This window comes from Aureococcus anophagefferens, assembly GCF_000186865.1.
Source record: "Aureococcus anophagefferens unplaced genomic scaffold AURANscaffold_58, whole genome shotgun sequence".
In the NCBI taxonomy this organism is placed as follows: Eukaryota; class Pelagophyceae; order Pelagomonadales; family Pelagomonadaceae; genus Aureococcus; species Aureococcus anophagefferens.
Window position 1 is genome coordinate 153,485 of NW_008705611.1, and position 21,625 is coordinate 175,109.

At 70.6% G+C, this 21,625-nt stretch overlaps 7 protein-coding genes across 7 annotated transcripts; 4 read left to right on the plus strand and 3 right to left on the minus strand.

Moving 5' to 3' along the window:
- Positions 1 to 875: 875 nt before the first annotated feature.
- On the plus strand, positions 876 to 2,123 carry AURANDRAFT_33955 (hypothetical protein; the record flags this gene model as incomplete). Its single annotated transcript, XM_009043562.1, has 1 exon — positions 876 to 2,123. A coding segment is annotated over one exon (1,248 nt), but the record flags the coding sequence as incomplete, so codon positions are not given.
- A 1,778-nt stretch (positions 2,124 to 3,901) lies between these two features.
- Positions 3,902 to 12,412, minus strand: AURANDRAFT_67970 (hypothetical protein; the record flags this gene model as incomplete). Its single annotated transcript, XM_009043575.1, has 8 exons — positions 3,902 to 4,766; positions 4,970 to 6,030; positions 6,307 to 6,582; positions 6,619 to 6,772; positions 6,831 to 7,208; positions 8,636 to 9,549; positions 9,614 to 9,775; positions 10,832 to 12,412. 8 exons carry the CDS (start codon positions 12,410 to 12,412, stop codon positions 3,902 to 3,904), a joined length of 5,391 nt encoding a protein of 1,796 aa, XP_009041823.1.
- A 1,862-nt stretch (positions 12,413 to 14,274) lies between these two features.
- PGM1 (putative phosphoglucomutase) lies at positions 14,275 to 16,046 on the plus strand (the record flags this gene model as incomplete). The annotated part of the gene is made up of 2 exons (XM_009043563.1): positions 14,275 to 14,840; positions 14,882 to 16,046. 2 exons carry the CDS (start codon positions 14,275 to 14,277, stop codon positions 16,044 to 16,046), a joined length of 1,731 nt encoding a protein of 576 aa, XP_009041811.1.
- A 134-nt stretch (positions 16,047 to 16,180) lies between these two features.
- AURANDRAFT_17769 (hypothetical protein) lies at positions 16,181 to 16,467 on the minus strand (the record flags this gene model as incomplete). The annotated part of the gene is made up of 2 exons (XM_009043574.1): positions 16,181 to 16,333; positions 16,399 to 16,467. Coding segments are annotated over 2 exons (222 nt in total), but the record flags the coding sequence as incomplete, so codon positions are not given.
- A 352-nt stretch (positions 16,468 to 16,819) lies between these two features.
- AURANDRAFT_7369 (hypothetical protein) lies at positions 16,820 to 17,092 on the plus strand (the record flags this gene model as incomplete). Its single annotated transcript, XM_009043564.1, has 1 exon — positions 16,820 to 17,092. A coding segment is annotated over one exon (273 nt), but the record flags the coding sequence as incomplete, so codon positions are not given.
- A 610-nt stretch (positions 17,093 to 17,702) lies between these two features.
- Positions 17,703 to 18,389, minus strand: AURANDRAFT_33964 (hypothetical protein; the record flags this gene model as incomplete). Its single annotated transcript, XM_009043573.1, has 1 exon — positions 17,703 to 18,389. One exon carries the CDS (start codon positions 18,387 to 18,389, stop codon positions 17,703 to 17,705), a length of 687 nt encoding a protein of 228 aa, XP_009041821.1.
- A 1,232-nt stretch (positions 18,390 to 19,621) lies between these two features.
- Positions 19,622 to 20,515, plus strand: AURANDRAFT_67973 (hypothetical protein; the record flags this gene model as incomplete). Its single annotated transcript, XM_009043565.1, has 1 exon — positions 19,622 to 20,515. One exon carries the CDS (start codon positions 19,622 to 19,624, stop codon positions 20,513 to 20,515), a length of 894 nt encoding a protein of 297 aa, XP_009041813.1.
- Positions 20,516 to 21,625: the final 1,110 nt, after the last annotated feature.

Sequence of the window (21,625 nt, forward strand, 5' to 3'; positions counted from 1 at the left end):
ATGAGGGCACCATGACCTCCTGGCCGCGTTCGTGGCGCGTGTCGTCGCCGTGGCGGCCCCGCAGCGAGCGCCACGAGTCGGCGGCGTCGAAGGGCGTCTCGGGCGTCGACCTGCTGGCCGCCGGACCCTCGAGATCGCACAGATCGCGTCCGAACGGCCCGAAAAAGACGTCGCCGGCGTGGACCGTCGACACCCGAAAACGCCGTCTCGCGAAAGGTGTGGATTTTCGCGTCGGTGGTGTCCGAGGCGTCCGTGGGCACGGTGTGAGTCGAAACGAACTCGCAGAGCCGCGAGACGGCGACGTCTTTTCGATATGCACAGGCCGTGAAGATCCGGCCCGACGCGCTCAGCCGTCCGAACGCGGGTCCCGGGACATGTGCGGGCCCTCGCCGTCGGAAAGGTGGCGTCCAGACGCGAGACATATCGTACCGCAACGCCGCCTCGCGCGCACTTCGCTGGCTGGAGGCTCTGCAGCAGCTCGCGGCGCCGGTTTCGGCGAAGGCATTCGTCGCGCTCGATATGCACATCGGCAGGAAATCTCGAAGCGGTCGAGAGTGGCGACGATGCGTTGCAGGGAGCTCACCTAAGCCTTGGAGAAGGCGAGACGATGCGCAGCTCCCGGCCTCGCGCCGGTCCGGACGAAGCGCAGCTCGTGCTCGGCGTGCCGTGCATCAGCCCAGCGAAAATCACGTTTTTGGAGCGTGCTGCGCGCGCGCGAAGACGTGCGCGAGTGAGCTGAGAAGGTCGTGGCGGACGGCCAGCATCCATGAGAGATCAGCGGGACCGAAGCGCACGTCGGCGGGTGCCACGGCGCGCCGGCGCCGGCGCCGGGACGAGATCAGCGGGTTGGTGTTGACGGTGCAACAAACCGGCCCTTATGGGGCATCGGCAGCGGCTTCGACACGCTGGCGCCGCAGGCCTGGGGCGCGGACGAGCGGCGGAAGCTCGGCGTCACGGCGCAGCGCGTCCTCGCGATCCTCGTCGTCGCCGTCTGCGCTCCGGTCGTCGCCGTCTGGCTCAACGCGTCGTCCATCTTGCTCGCCGCGGGCCAGGACCGGCGCGTGGCGCTCAAGGTCGAGAGCTTCGCGCGCATCCGCGTCCCGGGCCTCTTCGCGCAGGCGCCCGTGTGCGTGATCACGTCGACCCTGACGGCCATGGGCAAGACGCGGGCGCTCCTCGCGCTGAACGTGCTGTCCGTGGTCGCGAGCGGCGGCCTGAACTGGCTCTTCATCTCCGCGCGGAGCCCGCTGAGCGGCGCGCTGTCGCCCGTCGACGGCAGCGCGCTGGCGTCGACGTGCGTCGACATCGCCGGCGCGTTCGTGCTCTCCCTGGTCGTGTTTCGCGACGGGGACTGCCGCGACTGCTGGCCGGGCTTCGACGCGAGGCGCTGCTTCCGCGGCTGGGGCCCCTACCTCGCGCTGGCCGTGCCGTCGCTCGTCATGGTCATCATCGAGTGGTGGAGCTGGGACTGCGTGAACCTGCTCGCGGGCCTCGTCCGCGACCCGCGGACGGCGCTCGCGGCGAACGCGCTCCTCGGGAACGTCATCTCGCTCGCCTACTGCCTCCCCTTCGGGCTGCAGGCCGGGACGCGCACGCTCGTCGGGAACGCGCTCGGCGCGCAGAAGCCGGAGGAGGCGAAGCGTGCGGCGTCCGTCGGCGCGGTCCTCGGCGTCGGCGCCATGGGGGCGCAGGCGCTCGCGCTGTACGCGGGGCGCCGCGTCTGGTCGACGCTCTTCGAGGGCGAGCGGGCGGTCGGCGACGCCGTGGCGCGGCTCCTGAAGTTCGTCGTCTTCTTCGCGGCGGGCGACGGCGTCCAGCTCGTCCTCTCGGGCATCGTCACGGGCGCGGGCAAGCAGAAGGTCACGACGCCCATCCTCTTCTTCAACTACTGGCTCCTGGGTCTGCCGCTGGGCGCCGTCTTCGCGTTCCACTTCCACGAGGGGCTCCTCGGTCTGTGGAAGGGCATGTGCCTGGCGGTCTGGCTCCACGTCGTTGCCTACGTCGCCATCGCTTTCTCCGGCCGCCGGCTCGTCTCCTTCGCCATCGACTACCCCGCGGCGGCGGCCGAGGCCGCGGCGCGCCTCGAGGCCGAGCGCCCCCCCGAGGGCGCTAACGGGACTTAGTCGGGCCGCGCGAGCGCGAGGCGGCTCTTGACGACCAAGACCGGGCTCGCGCCGTTGAGGTCGCCGAAGCCCGTGGCCGTGGGGTCGTAGACCGACAGGATCTCGAGGCCGAGGATCGACGAACCGTCCCACTTGTATTTCGCCTGCACGCGGCGCGCGAGGATCGTCGGCACCGCCGCCGTGCCGCCGCCGGCGACGGCGATCCTCGAGTACTCCGAGGACCCGAATGCGCCGGGCCCGGGCTCCTCGAAGGACCGCTTCGTGACCTTGAGCTCCAGCAGGCTCCCGCCGGCGCCCTCGAGCGTGCAGACGTTCGGGTTCGACGGCTCCCAGCGCGCCTTGGCGCTCGCGTAGCCCGCGCCGAAGGCGCCCGCGGCCGCGCGCCGCTCGGCCTCGAAGCCCCGGTCCGCGACGACGTGCAGCCCGTCGCCGTAGGCGAGGTAGCGCGTCTCGTAGGCCTCCGTTTGCGGCGTGGCGAGAAAGAGGTTCGCGAGCTTGGCGGCGTCGTCGCCGAGCGGCCGCGTCTCGCTCGCGACCTCGCGCGACACGCGCCAGCGGCCTTTAAACGGGTCCGCGGGGAAGAGCACGTCCGGCGGGCCGAGGCCGGGAATGTTCGACGCGGCCTTGCGCACCGTCTCGGCCGGCGCGTCGGCGACGGCGGCGAAGGGTGCGGCGAGCGTTGCGCCGCCGATCGTCGTGCAGACGTCGCGGCGATTGATTTGCAATGCGCCGGCCTGATTCAGTGCCTGCGCGACTACGAAGAGACTGAATCGCATTGCGGTGGCCTGTGTGCAAGCGATGCGAGGGCGCACGATGCGAGGGCGCATCGTCAGGCCCCAAGTTCAGTTAAAACGATGCCGTCGATCTTGCAGAATAGTTAAGGCTCTCCGCGCGCGGACGAGAGGCTGCCCCTGTTCGGGAGTACCTGTTGGCAGCGCAGCCACTGTTGGCAGCGGCGGGCGCCCCCTGGAGCAGCAGCAGGCCCCCCAAGAGTAGCCGAAGAATGGCCTCCCTGCTCGACGGGCAGATCGCGACTCTCGCAAAGAACAGCCGCGACGCGGACCTCCACAGCGGCAAGGGCGCCAAGCAGGGCGACGTCGACAGCAAATTCCGCGGCAACTGGAACTACGCGTCGCGCACGCCGACCTTCAACGCGTTCCAGTTCCTGCCGACGCCGCCGCCGCAGAAGCCTCGAAAAGCCCCGGCGCCGCCGGTGGTCGAGGAGTGCGAGGACGCCGTCGCGGGCCTGACGCTCGCCCCGGCCGTGAGCGTCGAAGAGCCCGTCGAGGAGCTCGCGGCGGAGCCCGAGGGCGACCTCCTGGAGGACCCGCCGCGGGACGCGGACGTGCTCTGCACGATCCGTGATCGCAACGGCAACTACCGCGGCTACATCGCGAAGGACGGCGAGTGCCGCAACAACCGGGATACGCTGCTGGGCTTCATCAACGAGGAGAGCGGCCAGTGCGGCACCGCCGACGAGGAGTACCTCGGCTGCATCTCCGACCAGAGCGCCTTCAACAACTCGGACTGCGTCATCGAGGACGCGATCGACGAGAAGTGCGGCACCCTGGACATGGGCACGGGCTACATCAAGGACTTCAACGATCGGATCGTGGCGGAGCTCACGCACAGCGGCGTCTGCACGGGCCACGCCGGGAGCTACCTCGGCGAGTTCGAGGGCTTCTCCTTCAACCAGATGAAAATCGTCGCGCTCTACCTCATGCTCGTCGACCCGGGGATGTTGAACGAGGTCGAGGGGTAGTCCGAGTATGAGTCATTTACGCCGCGCCGTCGTCGTCGTCGTCCCGGGCCGCCAGCCGCGCGCGCAGCGCGACGAGCCCCTTGACGCGCGCGTCGCGCGCGGCCGCGCGCGCGGGCGCCGCGGCGCGCTCCTTCTCCGCCTCGGCGTGGATCTCGTCGAGGTGGCCCTTGGCGGACCGGTGGAGCGTCTTCTCCCACTGCGACTTGACGCCGCCGTCCACGGGGGCCGGCGCGTCCTCGGCCGGCGGCGCCGCGCGCCGCGCGGCGACCTCGAGCATCTCCTTGACGGTCCCGCCGTCGGGCGCCGGCGCCGCGTCGCCCCGGCTCCAGGCCCAGCGCGTGCCGCCGCCGTGGTCCTCGTCCGCGACGCGCGCGCGCGGCGGCGCCGCGCCGGGCGGCAGCTCGCGGCCGAACTCGTCGACGGGCGGACCCGGCGGCGCCGCGGCGCCGCCCCCGAAGTCGACGAGGAGCTCCGCGGGCGCGCGCGCCTCGCCGGCCCTTAAGTCCTCGTAGAGCTGCGCCTTGGCCGCGAGCTTCCGCCGCGAGAGCGCCTCGCGCTCGTCCTCCTCCGCGTCGCGCGGCGCCGCCGCCTCGCGCTTCCTCGCGAGCTTCGGCCGCTTGCGCCCGGCGTTGTCGAGGTCGTCGGCGCCGCCGCGCCGCGCCGTCGCCGTGCCCCGCGCGTACTTGCGCCCGCCGCCGGAGGCCTGGGCCGCGGCGTCGAGGGACGTCTTGAAGACCTGCGACTTGAGGCCCGCCATGGAGCCCTTCGGCGCCTCGATCTTCTTCGCCTTCGACGGCATCAACGCGCTCTCGGTGTTCCATCCTAAGGACATGGTGGAGAGCTGGACGGTGGCCGCGGAGGCCGCGGGTGTGGAGCTCGAGCTGGCGGCGGCGGCCGCGGCGCTGGAGGCGGCGGCCGAGCTGCGGGTGTGGAGCTCGAGGGGCGCCGGCGGTCGACGTCGACCGGGCCGCGCGCGCGCGATTTCGGCCTCGGCGCCTGCCACGTCCTCGCTCGCGCCGACCCAGCATAATTCCTCAGTACCCCCGGGCCTTACCCGCGGCTCCGCCCTCAGTGCATCTTGAACTTCATCTTGATGTCCATGAACTTGGAGTGTTGCCTCGAGAGCGTGGAGTGCGTCGGGATGTTGGCGAGGCGCATGGACCAGTGGGAGTCCTGCTTGAGGGGGAGGATGGGCGCCGTGCCGCCGAGGGGCGACGACGACGCCGCCGTGACCTCGGACAGCGAGCGGAAGACGGGCTGGCCGTCGTCGGACTCGAAGAGGCGGTCCGCGGTCCGCGCGCGGTCCATGAGCGGGTAGCGCTCGCCGCCGCCGTGGCTCAGCCGCTCGCCGAACTTCATGCGCTGGAGCTGGCGCGCGGAGAAGTTGTACTCGAGCCGCGGCACGATGGACTTGACGGACTCGTTGTCTTCCGGCGGCCGGCCCATCTGGAAGCCCCGGTTCCGCCCGAGGCTGCTGTAGCCGCCGATGGTGCGGTAGCTCCGCAGCCACGTCGCGATGGACCCGTCGGAGTGGCTGTGGCGCAGCGTGATCGTCGCGGGCTCGCGCGGCAGCGCCGTCGGGCTCACGGGCGCGGTCCGCACGGACGCGGCGTCGCCGAAGCTGCCGCGGCTCGGCGAGTTGGCTTTCCGCGTCTCCGGGCCCGGCGTGCCGCCGTCGGGGGGCGGCGGGCTCCGGAAGCCCTCGACGAGCTGCTTGTCGACGGCCTCGATGATGACGTGGTCGATCTTGTTCGACTCGAGGCGCCGCATGAAGGACGCGAACTCCTCGATGGTCACGGAGTTGTCGCCGTTGCGGTCGAGCACGCTCCAGACGAGGCGCAGCTCCCGCGGCGCCATCTCGAGCTTCGACACCTCGAGCTCCTTGTAGACGACGTAGCGCAGCTCGTCGAACGTGATGTCGCCGCTGTTGTTCTTGTCGTAGTTCTTGAAGAGCTTGTACCAGGACCCGTTGATCGTCGCGTTCTTCGCCATCTGCCGCCGGATGCGGTCCGTCAGGCGCCGCACCTTCTTGATGAGCGCCGTGCGCGCCTCGCCCATGCCGCGCAGCCGCTCGAGGTCGGCGCCCTCGTAGATGGACGTGCTGATGTCGCCCTCGTCGAGCTGCTTCTGCCGCCGGCCCGCGGACTGGGCCCGCATGCTCGGCCGCCCCAGCATGGCCCCGCGCAGGCGCCGACGGAGAGGAACCTCTCGATGTAGCGCAGCCCCGAGAGAAGCAGCCCGCCGAGCATGTATCTTCCTGCGCGGATGAGGTGCGGGGCACCATTAGCCTGGGCCGGGCGCGGCGCCACCGGGTGTCTAGGCGCGGCGCTTGTCGAGGAAGCCCTTGGCGTCGAGCTTCGTCGCGAGGAGCGACAGGTCGCCCTCCGTGAGGTCCTTCTTCGGCAGGCGGCTCGGCCCCACATCCATGCCGACGGCCTTCATGAGCGCCTTCTGCACGTTCTTCGCCTGCGTCTCGTACTGGGCGAAGTAGGTGCAGAGGTCCGCGTTCCTCGCCTGCGCTTCGAGGGCGCCGGCCGTGTCGCCCGCGGCCCAGAGGCGGAGCGCGTCGCGGAGCGTCGGCGAGTAGCCGATCGTCGACGACACGGCCGCGGCCGCGCCCATGGCCAGCGCGGACAGCGCCATCTCGTCGCGGCCGTAGAGCATGTTGTACTTGCCGCCGCCGACGGCGACGCAGCGCTGGAAGTCCATGAGGTTGTAGTCCTACGAAGGGACGATCGGATATTCGCGAAGGGAACGACGGCGCGGCGGCCGCGCCGTGAACTTGATGCCCATGAGCGTCGGGATCGCGCCGGACGCGTCCGCCTGCTCGAGGAACGTGTGCGCGGCGCCGGGCAGTACGCCCGTGTCGTCGGGGAAGTGGTAGTACCTGCCGCGCGCGGCGTCGCGTTCCCGGCCGGACGCGGAAAAAACGCCGGCGCGCGGACCAGAAGGGCAGCTCCGGCGCGGCGGCCGCCACGGGCGCGAGGAACTCGATGAGCGAGTCGACCGTGGGCTTGAAGTAGACCGGCGTCATGGACACGATGCCCCTGCAGCCCTTGACGGTGCCCGCGTGGCGCGCGAGCTCGATCGAGTCGACGATGGACTCGGAGCCGATGTGCATGTAGACGTTGAGCTTGAGCGGCGCGGCCGCGGCGACCCAGGCCTCCAGGAGCGCCTCGCGCTCCGCGACGGTCAGCGACAGCGACTCGCCGTTCGAGCCCGCGGGCATGACGTTCGAGATGTTGCGCGCGGCGACGAACTCGGCGTAGGCGGGCACCTTCCCGAGGTCGAGGCTCATGCCGTCGGCGGCCATGGGCGTGTACCTAGCAATTATGTGTTCCCGGCTACCATCGTCGGGGCTGCCAGACGCTGGCGCAGCGTACACAGCGATCATCTCGCCGTGGATGCCGTGGTCGTTGCGGTCGAAAGCTGTTGAGATGCCGAGGACGACGAGGAGCGCGAGCTTGGCCATCATCATCATCTTGTGGTCACGAGCGCTAGTGGATGGGCAGCAGAATCGCGAGCGCTCTGCGAGAAGACACGACTCGCGGGCTGCTGGGTTGCACTGCATCATACATTCAACACCAACTCGAAGCGGGAGAGCATGGGGATAGCATGGGGATCTAGCATGGGGCGGATCGCACTCCTTCTCAGCGCAGCCTACGCACTTGCGCCGCTCGCGCCGCGCCGCCGCACCACGCGACTCTCCAAGGGCGCCTTTCCCGAGCAGGAGTTCAGCGCGACGCCGCGGCGGTCGCTGCGCGGCGTCTGGCGGCTGCGGCGCACGTGCGACGAGGACCGCCACGGCATCGACGACATCGTCGTCACGCTCAAGGCGTCGGGCACGTTCTCCGCGGCCTACTTTCCCAGCGCGCCCGCGGCCGAGGACGTCGCGAGGACGCGCGAGGCGTTCGCGGCGAAGCTCAGCGGCCGCTGGTACTCCGACGGCGACGACCGCGAGGTGCGCCTGGCGCGCTTCGAGCGCCAGTCGCCCGTCGAGTGGTACACGGCGACGCCCGCGGACGACGCGCTCCTCGGCGCGTTCACGGGCCACGTGACCTACGGCGCGAGCTCGCCCGAGTGGATCGGCCGCTTCGAGATGGAGCCGCTGTGGCCCGACACGCACGCGGCGCTGCCGCCGCCGCCGGAGCGAGCGCCGCGCTTCCGAAACGCCGACGCCGTCGGCAGCTGGTACCTGGTCTGCCGCGGCGGTACCTCGTCTGAGGACGCCGTGCTCTACGACCTGCGGTTGTACGCGAACCGCACGTGGGAGACGGTCGACGGCTTCGACGGCTCCGCGTCGCGGCGCGAGGCGGGCGTCGCCGTGAACCGGCGGCTCGGCGCCGAGTCCATGCGCGGCGTCCTCGGCCTCGAGCGGGCGGCGGCGAAGGAGACGCGCGCGGGCCGCGACTTCCTGCGCGCGGCCCTGGGCGAGGACGGCTCCGAGGAGCGCGCGGCGAAGCTCGCGGGCACCTGGGACCTCTTCGACGAGGACGACGGCCTCGACTTCTTCGCCGGCGCGCCGGGCGAGGGCCGGTCCGTCTTCCTCTGGTGCCGCCGCTTCGGGAACGGCGCGACGCGCGTGTCGTCGGGCGTCACCATCGACAGCGACCTCCTCTTCGTCGGCGTCGTCGACGGCGACGGCACCGCGGCGGCCGCGGAGGGCGTCCTCTCCGTCGGCTGGAACACGGAGCCCTGCTTCGTCGGCGGCTTTACGATGACGCGCGCGGACGCCTAAATTAGGACTCACTTCTGCGCGTCGCTGACCATCATGGACCCCATCGCCAGGAACGCGAGGAAGGCGCCCGCGGCCGCGGCCGCGGACGCCGCGGCGAAGGCGACGCCGACGGCGGCGACGGAGACGGTCCGCGGGGCGTCCGCGGCGTCCTCGGCGGCGTCCTCGGCGGCGTCCTCGAGGCGCGCGGCGAGGCGCGCCTGCTTCCGCGCCGCGCGCGGGAAGCCGTCGGCGACGAGCTCCGCGATCAGCTTCGCGAGCGGCGTCTCGTCGCAGCCGCCGCCGAGCGATTTGGGCACGGCGGCCCGCGGGACGCCGTTCTTCTCGAGCTCCGGCAGGTACTTGGACGGCCCGCCGAGGATCTTGATCTTCGCCTTGGTGACCTCGTGGATCATCGGCGAGATCATCGCGTAGACGGAGCGCACGGACCACGGCGCGTTGACGAGGAACATCTTCCAGAGCGTCTCCGGGTAGTAGGCGTTCGCGCCGGTGATGATCGCCGCCGTCATCGCGCGCACGGAGCCGCGGGACATGAGCGACGTCAGGGACACGGCGCCGAGGTCGACGATGTAGACCTGCTTGTAGCGCTGCGGCCCGCGGCGCTCGCAGGCCCGGATCTGCGCGCAGCGGATCGCCTCCATGGTCTTCAGGCGAATCGCCTTCGCGTCGTCTTCGGAGACGGGGACATCGACGACGGCGCCGATGTCGCCCAGCTTCTCGGCCCAGACGACGTGGCCGTAGAGGTCGACGCCGCCGAGCGTCGTGCCCATGGCGCCGGCCACGACGGCTTCGCCGGCGCGCGGCGCGGCGAGCACGTCCCCGTGCTCGGCGAGCCACGCGCTCAGGCGGCCGTAGGCCTCGACGGCCTCCTGGACGCGCGCGTCCATGGGACCCTTGTTGTTCGTGATCATGCCGCGGAAGATGCGGACCTATGGCGACGTTTTCATCGGGTTCCCGGTCGAACGCTCTCGCGAATCGTCGCGGCCGCGGGACGCCGATCCGCGCCTTCGACGTCTCGTCGAACGCCGCGAGGATCGACGATGAATCGATGCCGAGGCGCGGCTCGATCTCGTCGCGGAGGAAGGCCTGCTCCTCCTCGGTGATCAATTCGTCCTCCAAAATGTCGCCGTTGAGCGGCAGGTTGAGCTTTTCCAGCTGATCGTCGTCTTTTGAGACGCTCGGGCTCACGGCGCCCCCGGCGAAGAAGGCGCCCTTGCTGAGGCGTCGCGAGAGTTTCGGCGTCTTCAACGTCTCGAGGCGCGCGTCCGCCGCCGCGGCGCGGGAGGAGGAGCACCCCATGTAATGATGCGGCGAAATGCTGTTTGAGGAAAACGGCGATTCATTGCTGCGGCGGATTTGACCTCAGGCGCGCGGCGCGGCGAGTTTACGACGCCGGGCGCGGCGATGACTAAGGAACAAAGGTTCCTTGCCGGATGTCGCACCGCGTACGCCGCCGGCGAGAATCTCAATGAAATGGTTTATGACAATTGGAAGGGAAATGCGAGCCGCCTGTACCATGCGGCGAGCTATGGCTGGACCGAGGTTGTGCGATGGTTGTTGGAACACGGCGCGGATCCTAACGCTGACGGGACTAGCTCCGGTATGAAGCCGCTCCACATCGCCGCTGGCAGGAACGGGACGTCCGCTGCGCGCAGTTTGAAATGCTCGGCCCTGCTGCTCGACGCGGGCGCCTTCGTCAATGCGCGCAGCGATTCAGGGTACCCCCCACTCGTTTATGCTACAGTGTTTCCCGAGAAAAAAATGGAAACTCTCAAGCTGCTCCTGAGTCGCGGTGCGTCAGACGAAGCAAGTTTCGTTTGGGGAGGTGTGGCCGGAAACGTCGAGGCCTTCGCGCGACGTCGCGGGGAAGCAGACGCGGCCGACCTCCTCGCCGAAGTCCGCGCGGCCGGAGGATGGGCCGCCTACGTGTCCGCCCCTCGCATCGAGCTCCTGGAATTCCGTCGCCGGCTCCCGAAGCTCCGCCGCGAGCCGCCGAGCGCGCCCGCGCCTCTCGAGCGCCTTTTCGCCGACCCAAAAGTTCCCGAGGACGCTTTCACTCACGTCTTCTCCTTTTGGCGCAGCCCGCGCGACTACGTCCCCGCCCCGAACTAATGGAAGATAACGCGTCAAAGAACGTTCGGTGAGACTCGTGCCAAATCTGCCCACCACTCAGAACACGCCTCCTTAGGGACTCGGCGGCGGGCTGGGCACGACGATGGGCGGGTGCTCCGCGGCCTTGAACTCGTCCCAGGCGTCGTTGAGCGCGATGATGACGGAGCGGCGGCCGCGCTGGTGCGCCGTGTCCACGGGCCGCTCGCTCGCGGAGTTGCGGAGCGTCTGGTTCGCGCCGCGCGCGGTGAGCAGCTTGGCGATCTCGACGACGTCGTCGTCGCTGCCCGTCTCGCAGGCGGCGACGAGGTGGAGGGGCGTCGCGCCCGACGCGTCGACGGCGTCCAAAACCGCGCCCGCGTGCACGAGGAGCTTCGCGATGTGCGCGCGCGAGTTCGCGCAGGCCGTGTGGAGCGGCGTGCGGTGGCGCGAGTCCGTGGCGGCCAGCAACCTTTCGAGGGGCGGGCCCTCGCCGACGTGGTCCAGGAGCACCTGGACGACGTCGACGTGGCCCCGCGCGGACGCCAAAACCAAGGGCCGGCTCGCGGAGCACGCGAGCGCCTCGGCCTCCGTGTAGCCGCGGAGCTCGCCGGACTTGGCCGACGCGCTGTGGGAGAGCGCCGCCTGCGACAGGCTCGGGCCGGACGAGTCGCGGGCGACCTTGGCGGACGCGGCCGCGGACGCGAGGTAGGGGTTCAGAATCTTCTCCGGCGGCGTCTCCTTGACCAAGGTCCGCGCGTTCTTCTTGGTGACAAAAATCTCCCCAAGCCCCAGCGCGTCGCCCAGCGCGTCGGCGCCGGCGTCGAGGCAGGCGCGCACGGCCTCCTTGCTGCCGCGGCCGCACGCGTAGTCGAGCGCGGTCGCGCCGAACGCGTCCGGCTCGTCGACCTTGCCGCCGCGGCTCGCCAGCAATCTCACGGTCTCGCCGTCGCCGCGCGCCGCCGCCGTGCGCGTCGCGTCGTCCAGGCGGGCGACGCCGTCGAGCCGCTCGGCCATGTCGTTCGCGGAGTCGCGGTCGTGGACGAGCGCGCGGAGCTTCGCGCGCGTCTTCTGCAGGTTCCGCCGCTTCGTCGTGCCGATGGGCAGCGTCAGCTCCGGGTCGCTCTCGAAGTCGCGCACGGCCGTCTCCGCCGCGTTGATCGCCGCGAGCCGCACCGCGTGGACCTCGCCGAGCGTCTCGCGCGTCTCGCGCTTCCGCATCGCGTCGACGTGGCGGCTCAGGCGCCGCATGTGGCGCGCGTTCTCCGCCGCCTCCTTGCCCGCGGCTAGGCGCTCGACGACGGCCTCGGCGGCGAGGCGCTCCGACGCCTCGGAGACGAAGCGCGCGTTCTTGAGGCGCCGCTCGAGCGCCTCCGCGCGGTTGCTGCTCTGGACGACCTTGGCCATGATGACCTTCTCCACGAGGGCCGCCGTCGCCTCGCCCTTGCGCTCGGCCTTCTCGATCTCCTCCCACATGCCCTGGATGACGCCGTCCTTGGCCTTGACGACGGCGGCCTCGGCCTTGGCGCGCTGCGTCATGAGCTCCAATTCCTCCTCGCACTTCTCCAGCGCCAGCAGCAGCTGGCGCGCCCCCTTGGGCCGCGGCTTGCGCCGCTTCTTCTCGCTGGGCTCCGGCGACGGGTCCCGCGGCGGCGACTCCGCGGGCGCCGCGGGGGCGGCCTCGGCCTTGCTCTCGTCGGCCATCTCGAACAGCGCGGCCAACGAGGTTCACGAAGCCGTCGGTGCCGCTCCTCGAGCGCGCTATGGGCAGCTAGTCTCAGACCATGGGCCTCTCCGACGAGCAGAAGAAGGAGCTGAACCGCAAGAAGCGCGACGAGAACGCGGCCCACGCCTACGAGCAGATCCTGGGCGAGCTCGGCTTCGCCAACGTCGGCGCGTCGGTGTCGCGCAAGGAGCGCGAGGAGACGCACCAGCTCGGCACGCCCCACCTGCGCTACGCCGAGGCGGGCTTCGACCCCGTCAAGGTCGTCCTCGACAAGATCCAGGACACCTACGGCAAGCCCAACGTGGGCCACAGCGGGCCCGGCGGCCGGCTCCAGCGCGACGGCGAGGCCGTCTTCTACGACTTGGGCAGCGGCATGGGCAAGGCCGCGCTCGCCGCGGCGGTCTGCTTCTCCTTCAAGCGCTGCGTCGGCTACGAGCGCCTCGAGGGCCTCCACACGCTCGCCGCCGCCGTGAAGAAGAACTACGACAGATTGGCGCCGGACGTCATCCCGAACATGCAGAAGATGGGCGAGGAGATCGCGGACCCCGTGGACCTGCCGGAGCTCGAGTTCTTCAACGGCAACTTCCTGACCAAGGACTACGCGGACGCCGACGTCGTCTTCTGCCACTGCACGGCCTTCGACGACGACGGCGTGTCGGACCTGATGATGTGCCTGTCGACGATGAGCGCGGGCGCGTTCGTCGTCACGACGACGCACATGCTCCCGGAGAACTCGGCCTTCGACACCGTCGACAACTCCGTCCAGTGGATGGACGGCATCGAGGCCCTCGTCTTCATCGCCCAGAAGCGGGCAGGCTAAGTTAGACGCGGCAGACGCGGCTCGGCCGGGACCGGTCCCGCGCCGGCGGCCGCGGCGGCCGGTTCGGCGACGCGGCGAGGCCGAAGGTCGGCGTCCGCGTCGTCTGCTTGCAGAGCGGGCAGGTGAGCCGCGGGTTCACGACGAGGCCCGCCTCCTTGTCCGCGACCCGCGCGCAGGAGCCGAACCACGCCTCCAGGCATGCCGGGTCGAACGCGTGTCCGCAGTGGAGCACGACGGCCGTGTCGTCGTCGAGGGCGCCGAGGCAGACGGAGCACTCCGTCTGCTCGCGCGCGAAGGACGGCAGGTCGCCGTCCCTGACGTCCCTGCGCCGCACGGACTGCGACCGGATCGCGGCCGCGGCGACGCGCGCGGCCGCCGCCGCGACGGACTCGGCGACGGCGTCCTCCGCCGCCGCGGCCGGCGACGGCGCGATGTCCGCCCGGGACCGCGGGTGCCGCATTTCCCGCACGGCGCGCTTCGCCCAGTGCTTGCCGCAGCCCGTCCACGTGTAGTAGATGACCGGGCAGACCATCATGAGGAACAGGATCGTCGTGCCGACGCTGTAGAAGATCTGGTAGTCGGAGACGCGCTCCTCGCCCTGCTCGCTGCGGTGCCGCGACCAGTCGTCGACGTAGGTCGCGGCGCCGGAGGCGTCGTCGTCGGTGGCGTTGGTCGCATTCGTCAGGAGCGCCTCGAGCATGGTGGTGCAGCCTTTGAGCAGTTCTTTGGGCAGCGTTCCGTGGGCAGCCTCGAGCAGTCGATGTTTGGGCAGCCTCGAGCACTCGACTTGGACGCGCGCCGGGCAGCAACACCGAGCAGCCGACGCGGCAGTGATGTTTGACGCGGCAGCCCCGCGCTCCCGGGCGTCGTCGGCGCCCGGAGAAGCCCGACGAATCGAGAGCGCCGAGTGCAACACCACGGCAGCGTGCGCGGGGGAGCGGCGATGTTGAACTCGCCAAGAGAGCTGCCACAGATTTGGACGAGCTGTGCCCGCGCGCGCCAGCCTTCCGGCCGTCAACGATGGACTCGAAGCAGCAGCTCCTCGCCGCCGGGGCCGCCCTGGGCCTCGCGGCCTACGCCCTCCGCCGGCGCCCGTCGACGTGCGACGCGGAGTCGCCGCCGCAGCTCAAGTACGGCACGGCGGGGTTCCGCTGCGACGCGTCGCTGCTCGACGTCGCCATGGAGCGCGTGGGCATGCTCGCGGCCTACCGGTCGCGGGACCGCGGGGGCGCCGCCGTGGGCGTCATGGTCACCGCGAGCCACAACCCCGTCAAGGACAACGGCGTCAAGATCGTCGACCCGTCCGGCGCGATGCTCGCCATGGACTGGGAGGCCAAGGCCGAGGCCGTCGCGCGCGCGCCCGCGAGCCGGCTCCGCGGCGTCTTGGCGGACATCGGCAGCGGCGCCGGCGAGGCGACGGTCGTCGTCGGCTGCGACACGCGGCCCCATTCGAAGCGGCTCGAGGCGCTCGTCAAGCGCGGCGCGGCCGCCGTCGGCGCGGCCGTCGTCGGCGTCGGCGTCGTCACGACGCCCCAGCTCCACCACTGCGTGCGCGCGCGCAACGGCTTCGAGCGCGGCGCGGCGTCGTATGAGTGTTCGGGATGACGCTTCACCGCTTGTTTCGTAGGCCCGACGCGCGGACGGACCGCGCGCTCTACGGCTACGCCGAGGGCCTCGTCGAGGCCTTCGCGGACCTCGCCTTCGCGTCCCCGGATCCCTCGGCGCCCCGCTGCCGGCCCGACGCGACCCTGGTCGTCGACTGCGCGGGCGGCGTCGGGTTCTACGCCGTCGCGGCCGCCGCGCGCCTGCTCCGGTCCGGCGTCGGGCCGGGCGCGCTCCACCTCGTCGCGCGCAACGCGCCGGGCGAGGCGCCCCTCAACGACCGGTGCGGCGCGGAGCACGTGCAGAAGCAGCGGCTGCCGCCCGCGAACTGCGGCTACGCGTCGTTCGGCGCGCCGTCCGTGCGCTTCTGCTCCGTCGACGGCGACGCGGACCGCGTCGTCTACGGCTACTACGACGCGTCCCAGGCCTTCAAGATCCTCGACGGCGACAAGATCGCGGCGCTCCTGGCCAACTTCGTCCGCGCGGAGCTCGTCGCCGCGAAGCCGCTCCTCGTCGACGTGCCCAGGCTCGGCGTCGTCCAGACGGCCTACGCCAACGGCGCGGCCCACGACTACCTCGCGGGCCGGGGCGTCGCCGTGGCCTACGCGAAGACGGGCGTCAAGTACGTCCACCACGAGGCCGAGAAGTTCGACGTCGGCGTCTACTTCGAGGCGAACGGCCACGGCACCGTGCTCTTCGCGCCGGACCTCTTGGACCAGCTCCGGCGCCTGCGGGGCTCGAAGCACAACCGCGACCCGCCGCGCGCGACGCTCGCGATCCGGCGCCTGAGCGCCGTCGCGAACCTCGCGAACCAGGCCGTCGGCGACGCGCTCGCGGACGCGCTGCTCGTCGAGGCCATCCTCTGCGTGACGAAGACGTCCGTCGAGGGCTGGGACGCCATCTACGCGGACCTCCCGAGCCGCCAGCTCAAGCAGAAGGTGAAGAGCCGCGAGGCCCTCAAGCCGAACGCGAACGAGACGAGGCTCCTGAGCCCGACGAACCTCCAGGACGCCATCGACGCGCTCGCGGCGAAGGCGCCCAACGGCCGCGCCTTCGTGCGCCCGTCGGGCACCGAGGACGTCGTCCGCATCTACGCCGAGGCGCGGACGCGGGCCGACGCGGACGCGCTCGCGACGGCGTGCGCGCGCGCCGTCTACGACCTCGCTGGCGGCCTCGGCGACAAGCCGTGATGGTCGCCCGTCTAATCTCTCTACCAAACTAGGCCGCGTTACTCCTTGGGCTCGCGCTTCAGGCGCCCGGGCCCCTTGAACGTGTTGGACATGGACTCGGACCGGCTCCGCGTCGTCGCGAGGGCCTCCTGGGCCTCGAGCTGGCCCGTCAGCGAGTCGCAGATGGACGAGAGCTGCGCGAGGCCGTCGTCCATGACCGCGAGCGCCGGGCGGCCCGTCGTCTGCAGCCGCACGTTCATGAGCGGCTCGCTCGGGTGAGGCACCGAGTAGCCCGCGAAGTCCGTGTCCTTGCTGCGGTGGGGGTTCGCGGAGGTGTGCGGAGGTTTCGCTCGTTTCGGGGACGCGGCGGGACGCGCTGCCGCATGAGCACGTGGCGCAGGGCGTTGCCGAGCGTGTGGTCCTCGTCGCGGAAGACGAACGTGCGCGCGCTCGCGTCCTCCGCGTCGCCGAGGATGCGCAGCGACTCCTCCTGGGGGCCCTTGGCGTTCTCCGTCATGATTTGTGATCGATGGCTTGGGCTTGGCGGCAGTGGGCTCCGCGACGGCGGCGGCGGAGGGGAAGCGCTTGGCCTTGTCGCCGCAGTGCCGCCGTCGACGTCGACGATGCCGCAACCGTGCAGCCCATCGGCGTGCTGGGTCATCATGGCTGCGGCCCTAGATATGAAGGCGGTCTGCGCGTCGCTCGTGAGCATCCTGCATCGCGGCGACCCCTTCAGCAAGTTGGAGGCCGCGCGCGCGCTGTGCAACATGACAGTGAAAGACGACCATCTTTCCGCGGTCGCCGCCGCTGGTGCAATCCCGCCGCTCGTCGTGCTCCTGCGGAGTGGTGACGATTCCGTTAAGTTGCTTGCCGCGAAGGTGCTGCAGAACCTCGCCCGCGGAGTTTGGGAAATCAGAAACTCCATCGGGGCGGCCGGCGCCGTGCCGGCGCTCATCGAGGTCGTGAATAGCGGCGACGATAGCTCCAAGAAGCACGCCGCCCACGCGCTGGCGAATCTCGCGTGGCACCACGATGGCAACACCCTTTCGGTCGCCAGTGCCATCGTGCCGCTTGTCCAGCTGCTGCGGGACGGCAGCGACGACGCCAAGGAGGCGGCCGCGCAGGCGCTGTCGAACCTCGCTTGGTTCTCCGAGAATCATGTCGCCATCGCGGTGGCGGGCGCCATCCCGCTGCTAGTCGCTGCCGAGACTGGCAGCCACGCCGGCGCGATCTTGAAAAAAAATGCTGCGTTTGCGCTCAATAATCTCACCTGCGGCAACATCGACAATACGATCGCGGTCATAGAGGCCCGCGGAGCCAAGGCGCTCGTCCGAATCACGCGACCCGGCGTCACCTTTTTCGCGACTTACAATCCCGGCGGCCCGTCGCAGATGAAATTATTTGCTCGGAACAAGGAGCTGACCGCGCGGGAGCTCGCGAAGCGCCGCGTCGTCATGATTCGCAAGATCCTCGAGGACGCGCTCCCGCCGGAGATCGCGGCGTCCGTCGTCGCACCCTTCCTCGGCCGCTGGGGCGCGTCCTAGGGACTAACAGTGCGGCCAGAGCAGCGGGAAAGACAGTTTTTAGGCGGTGGGAGGGGGAACATCAAACAGACGCGGCGCGGCGGGACACGGGCCGGGCCGGGCGCTCTCGCGCGGCCACGGAGTCGAAAGCCGCTCACTCCGTGTCCATGACCCAGTCGCCGGCCGGGAGGCGGTCGTCGTCGCCCTCGTATATCCTGTAGTCGTCGTCGTACTCCTCGAAGGACTTGGGGTCCGCGGAGTACTTGGAGCGCGCGACGCAGGAGAAGTAGACGATGCGCTTGAGGGTCTTGTTGAAGAAGAAGTAGTTGAAGGACCAGAGGGCGCCCTCGGAGAAGGGGTCGCTGTCGAGGTCCGGCACGTAGGAGAAGACCTCGCAGTCCTTGAGCGAGACGGCTTCCTCGACGGCCGCCCAGAGCTCCTGGAGCAGGTCGAAGCCCTGGTCGCTGATCTCGCTGAGGTAGCGCGTGCAGGACCGCGCCACGAAGTCGGCGCTCGCCTCGCGGCAGAACTGCTCGGGCCGCAGCGCGGAGAAGTCGTGGTCGGGGAACGACGCGTTCATCGTGCTGATCAAGTCGATGAGGAGCCGCCGCGTGCTGCTCGCGCTCAGCACGCCGAGGGGGCTCGTCGTGTCCAGGCTCCCGGGCGAGCTCGTCAGCTCGTCGGCGTACTGCTTCTCGAGCTGCTTGCTGAGCTTCTTGTCGTCGCCCGCGCGTTTGCAGCTGAACGCCTCGACGCGGCCGTCGATGACGCGGTCGCCCAGGGACCGCTCCGTGAGGAACGCCGTCAGCGCGCTCAGCCGGTTGTTCTCCAGGAGCTTCATCGCGCGGGCGTGCGCGGCGCGGCCCGGAACGACGGCTCGGAACAAGGACCCTCGAAATCTGTCAGTTGGTGTTCGGCGTTCGTCGGCGGGCGGCGCGGCGGGCGCTTTCGCGCGCGCGTTCGACCGCGGACGTGTGGCGCCGGCGTGCCCGCGATCCCTGCCCAGCTATGGGCGGCGCGGCGCGCGTCTCGCGCACGTTGCGCGCGACGAATCTGTTGGCGCAGGCCGGCGTTCGCACGCCGTCCGACGAGGTGCTCTGAGAATCGTGGCCGCGAACCTCGCGCGACGCCGTCCGCGCGCCGCGCTCGTCGCCCGCACGCGACGTCCAAAACACGAGCAGCGCCCGCGAAGAAAACACGAAAGTTCGACAACACACATCACACGTTAAAGGGGAGGGCGGGAGCCCCCGGGAGGTTCGCCCCGGGGCCCGCCCGCGGAGCGCCGGCTACTGCATGTTCACGCTCTCGCGCAGGAACCGGATGCCGCGGAGACCTGGGGAAACGAACACGTAAACGAGAGGAAACGAGAAGATCTGACGCCGCGAGCCGCGCCGCCGCCCGCGCCGATCTTCGTGTCCGGCCCGTTGACGACGAACGCGCCGCCGGAGCCGTGGCTCACCGTGTGCGCGACGGCGACGGGCTCCGCCTCCTCCCAGGGCTCGTCGGAGAGGGACCGCTCGAGGGGGCTCACGGGCTCCTTCTTCGGCGAGCTGAAGCGCACGCGGCGGCTCGCGTTCGTCGCCGCGCGGAGCTCGCCTTCGGGCACCTCGGCCTCGGTGTTGCCGTCGTCGGCGTACTCGAGCTCGTAGAGGCACTCGCCGTCCTCGACGTAGCAGTCCGTCACCGACGCGCGGAACCACTCGCGGTCGATCTCCCGCTCCACGGTGTCGCCCGTGTGGAAGGCGAGGAGCGACGACGCGCGCGGCAGGTCCGACGTGTCCCCGTCGGTCTCGTTGCGCCAGTGGTCGCCGGGCATCGTTTTGTTTTGCCTGGGAGCGCGGCCGCGGAGCCGCTGCCCGAGACGGTCACGCGGCGAGCGCCCGCCCCGGGAGGACAGCGCTGTTGTCCTCCGTCGAAGGCGGTTGTAAGTTGGGGCAGCCTCGTCGGCCTCGGGCGTCGTGGCCGGCCTGTTGCTGTGCAAAGAGCAGTCGGCGAGCTGTGGACGCCGTCGAGGACCGGCGCCGTCGTCGTGCAGCAACAGGAGCCGTAGCGGTACGACACGCCGCGTGAGCGATGCATCGGCCGTTCCTCACCACGGTGCGCCCGTTCCTCATGCTCCTCACGACGCAGCAGCTCCGGCGCACGGCGGCCCTGCAGCTGCGGCGGCCGGTCGTCGCGACGCGGCCGCCGCGCCGCGGCCTCGCGCTGCACGCCGCGCCGCGCGGCGACCCGCGCAAGGCGGACCAGTGCGAGGCGACGATCACGGGCTTCGGCCCGCTGGGCGCGAGCGTCGAGGTCGAGCTGCGCGACGGGTCCTTCGAGCGGGGCCTCATCCTGCAGAGCGAGCTCAAGTACCTGAGGGAGGCGCGGCGCGGCGAGGGCGCGGAGCTCGGCGAGACGCTCGCGGCCTGGGCCGTCGCGAGCCGCGACGACGGCAAGCTCGACGTCTACCTGCGCGCGCCGACGGCCAAGGGCAAGAGCGACGACGCGAAGGCGCTGATCCTCGAGGCGCTCGAGATCCACGGCGGCGTCCTGGACGTCGGCGACCGGTCGCCGTCGGAGGACATCGCCGCCGTGCTGCCGGGCCTGTCGAAGACCGTGTTCAAGAACGCCGTCGGCGCGCTCTTCCGCGAGGGCAAGGTCGCGCCGTCGCGCCGGGAGACGCGCCTCGCGGCCGCGGCGCCCGCGGCCGCGCCGGACGCGGCGGCGCCGGGCAAGAAGTTCCCCGTGCTCTTCGTCGGGAACATCCCCTTCGACAGCGACTGGACGGACCTCACGCGCGCGCTGGCGATCGTCGCCGACGCGCCCGTCCGCGGCGGCGGCCTCCGCAGGCGCAACGGCCGGCCCGCGGGCTGCGCGCACGTCGAGTTCGGCTCCGTCGCCGACGCGACGAAGGCGCTCGAGAAGCTCGGCGCCGCGACCTACCGCGGCCGCAAGATCCGCGTCGAGTGGGCGACGGATAAGTAGTAGTTTGCTCGAGTGGGCTTACATCTTGTCGGCCGTCGGCCGCCGGCCGTTCACTTGGTGGCGTACTGCTGGTCGAACTCGGCGTACGCGGCGGCGAACTCGCCGCACTCGGCGGCGAACTCGTCGAGCTTGTCGGCCTTCTGGCCGAGCATGGCGTTCTCCGCCTTGAGGTCCTTGAGGTCGAGCTCGAGCCGGGCCTTTTCGAGCCGGAGGTCGCGGATCTCGGTCTCGAGCCCCTCGAGCGTCGTCTTGAGGTTGAGGAGGAGAAAGAGCAGGGAGGGCGAGAGCGCGCTGAGCGTCGGGTGCTTGGCGTCCCAGGTGATGGAGGGCGAATCGTTCGCGGAGGCGACGCGCTGCGAATCGTCGACGGAATCGTCGCCCGGCGACTCGCGCACGGTCACGACGTTCGGGGCGTCGGACGACTTGGCGAGCGGCGTAGCGTGGGTATCAGACATGATCGAGCACGGCGGTGGGTGAGAATCTGCGGCGGGATGGTGAGACGCGTGATGGCAGCGCGCGCACGGCGGCGGAAGCGACCCGACTCGATCGCGCGCTCGCGCGTCGCGAGGCACGATTTCGGCGCCTCTGACGATGCGAGCTGCTGTCACGCGACGAGCGAGGATCTCGTGGAGTGCGACATCCACAGGGGAGGCCGCGAGAACGCTGTCGCGCCCCTCACGACGTGATCACGAGCGATTTGCGTTGCGACCGAATTTCGTTCGATTGCGTCGCCTCTCTTAGTTATACGGCCAGACGGCTGGTGCGGCGGCGCGGGCGATCCATAAACAACGTCGATGGCATCGAACGAGCGTCCACGCGCGCGCATACGTCGGCAGACTTACGTTTGAAGCGACTTGAGTGGAACGAACTTTTTTGTGGCAAAAAATTAAGCGATCGCGAACTTAGACGGCGAGGACGATCTCGAGGACGCAGCGGAGCGCGGCGACGTAGGACACGTTCGCCGCGGTGAGGAGGCCCGACACCAGCGCGGAGACGACGCCGACGCAGCACGCGTCCTGGCCCGTGAGCAGGAGGCCGGGGACCGTCGACGTCGGGTGCTGCGCGAGGAGCGCGTCGAGGCCGCCGTAGCGGTCCGCCGTGTTCTCGAGC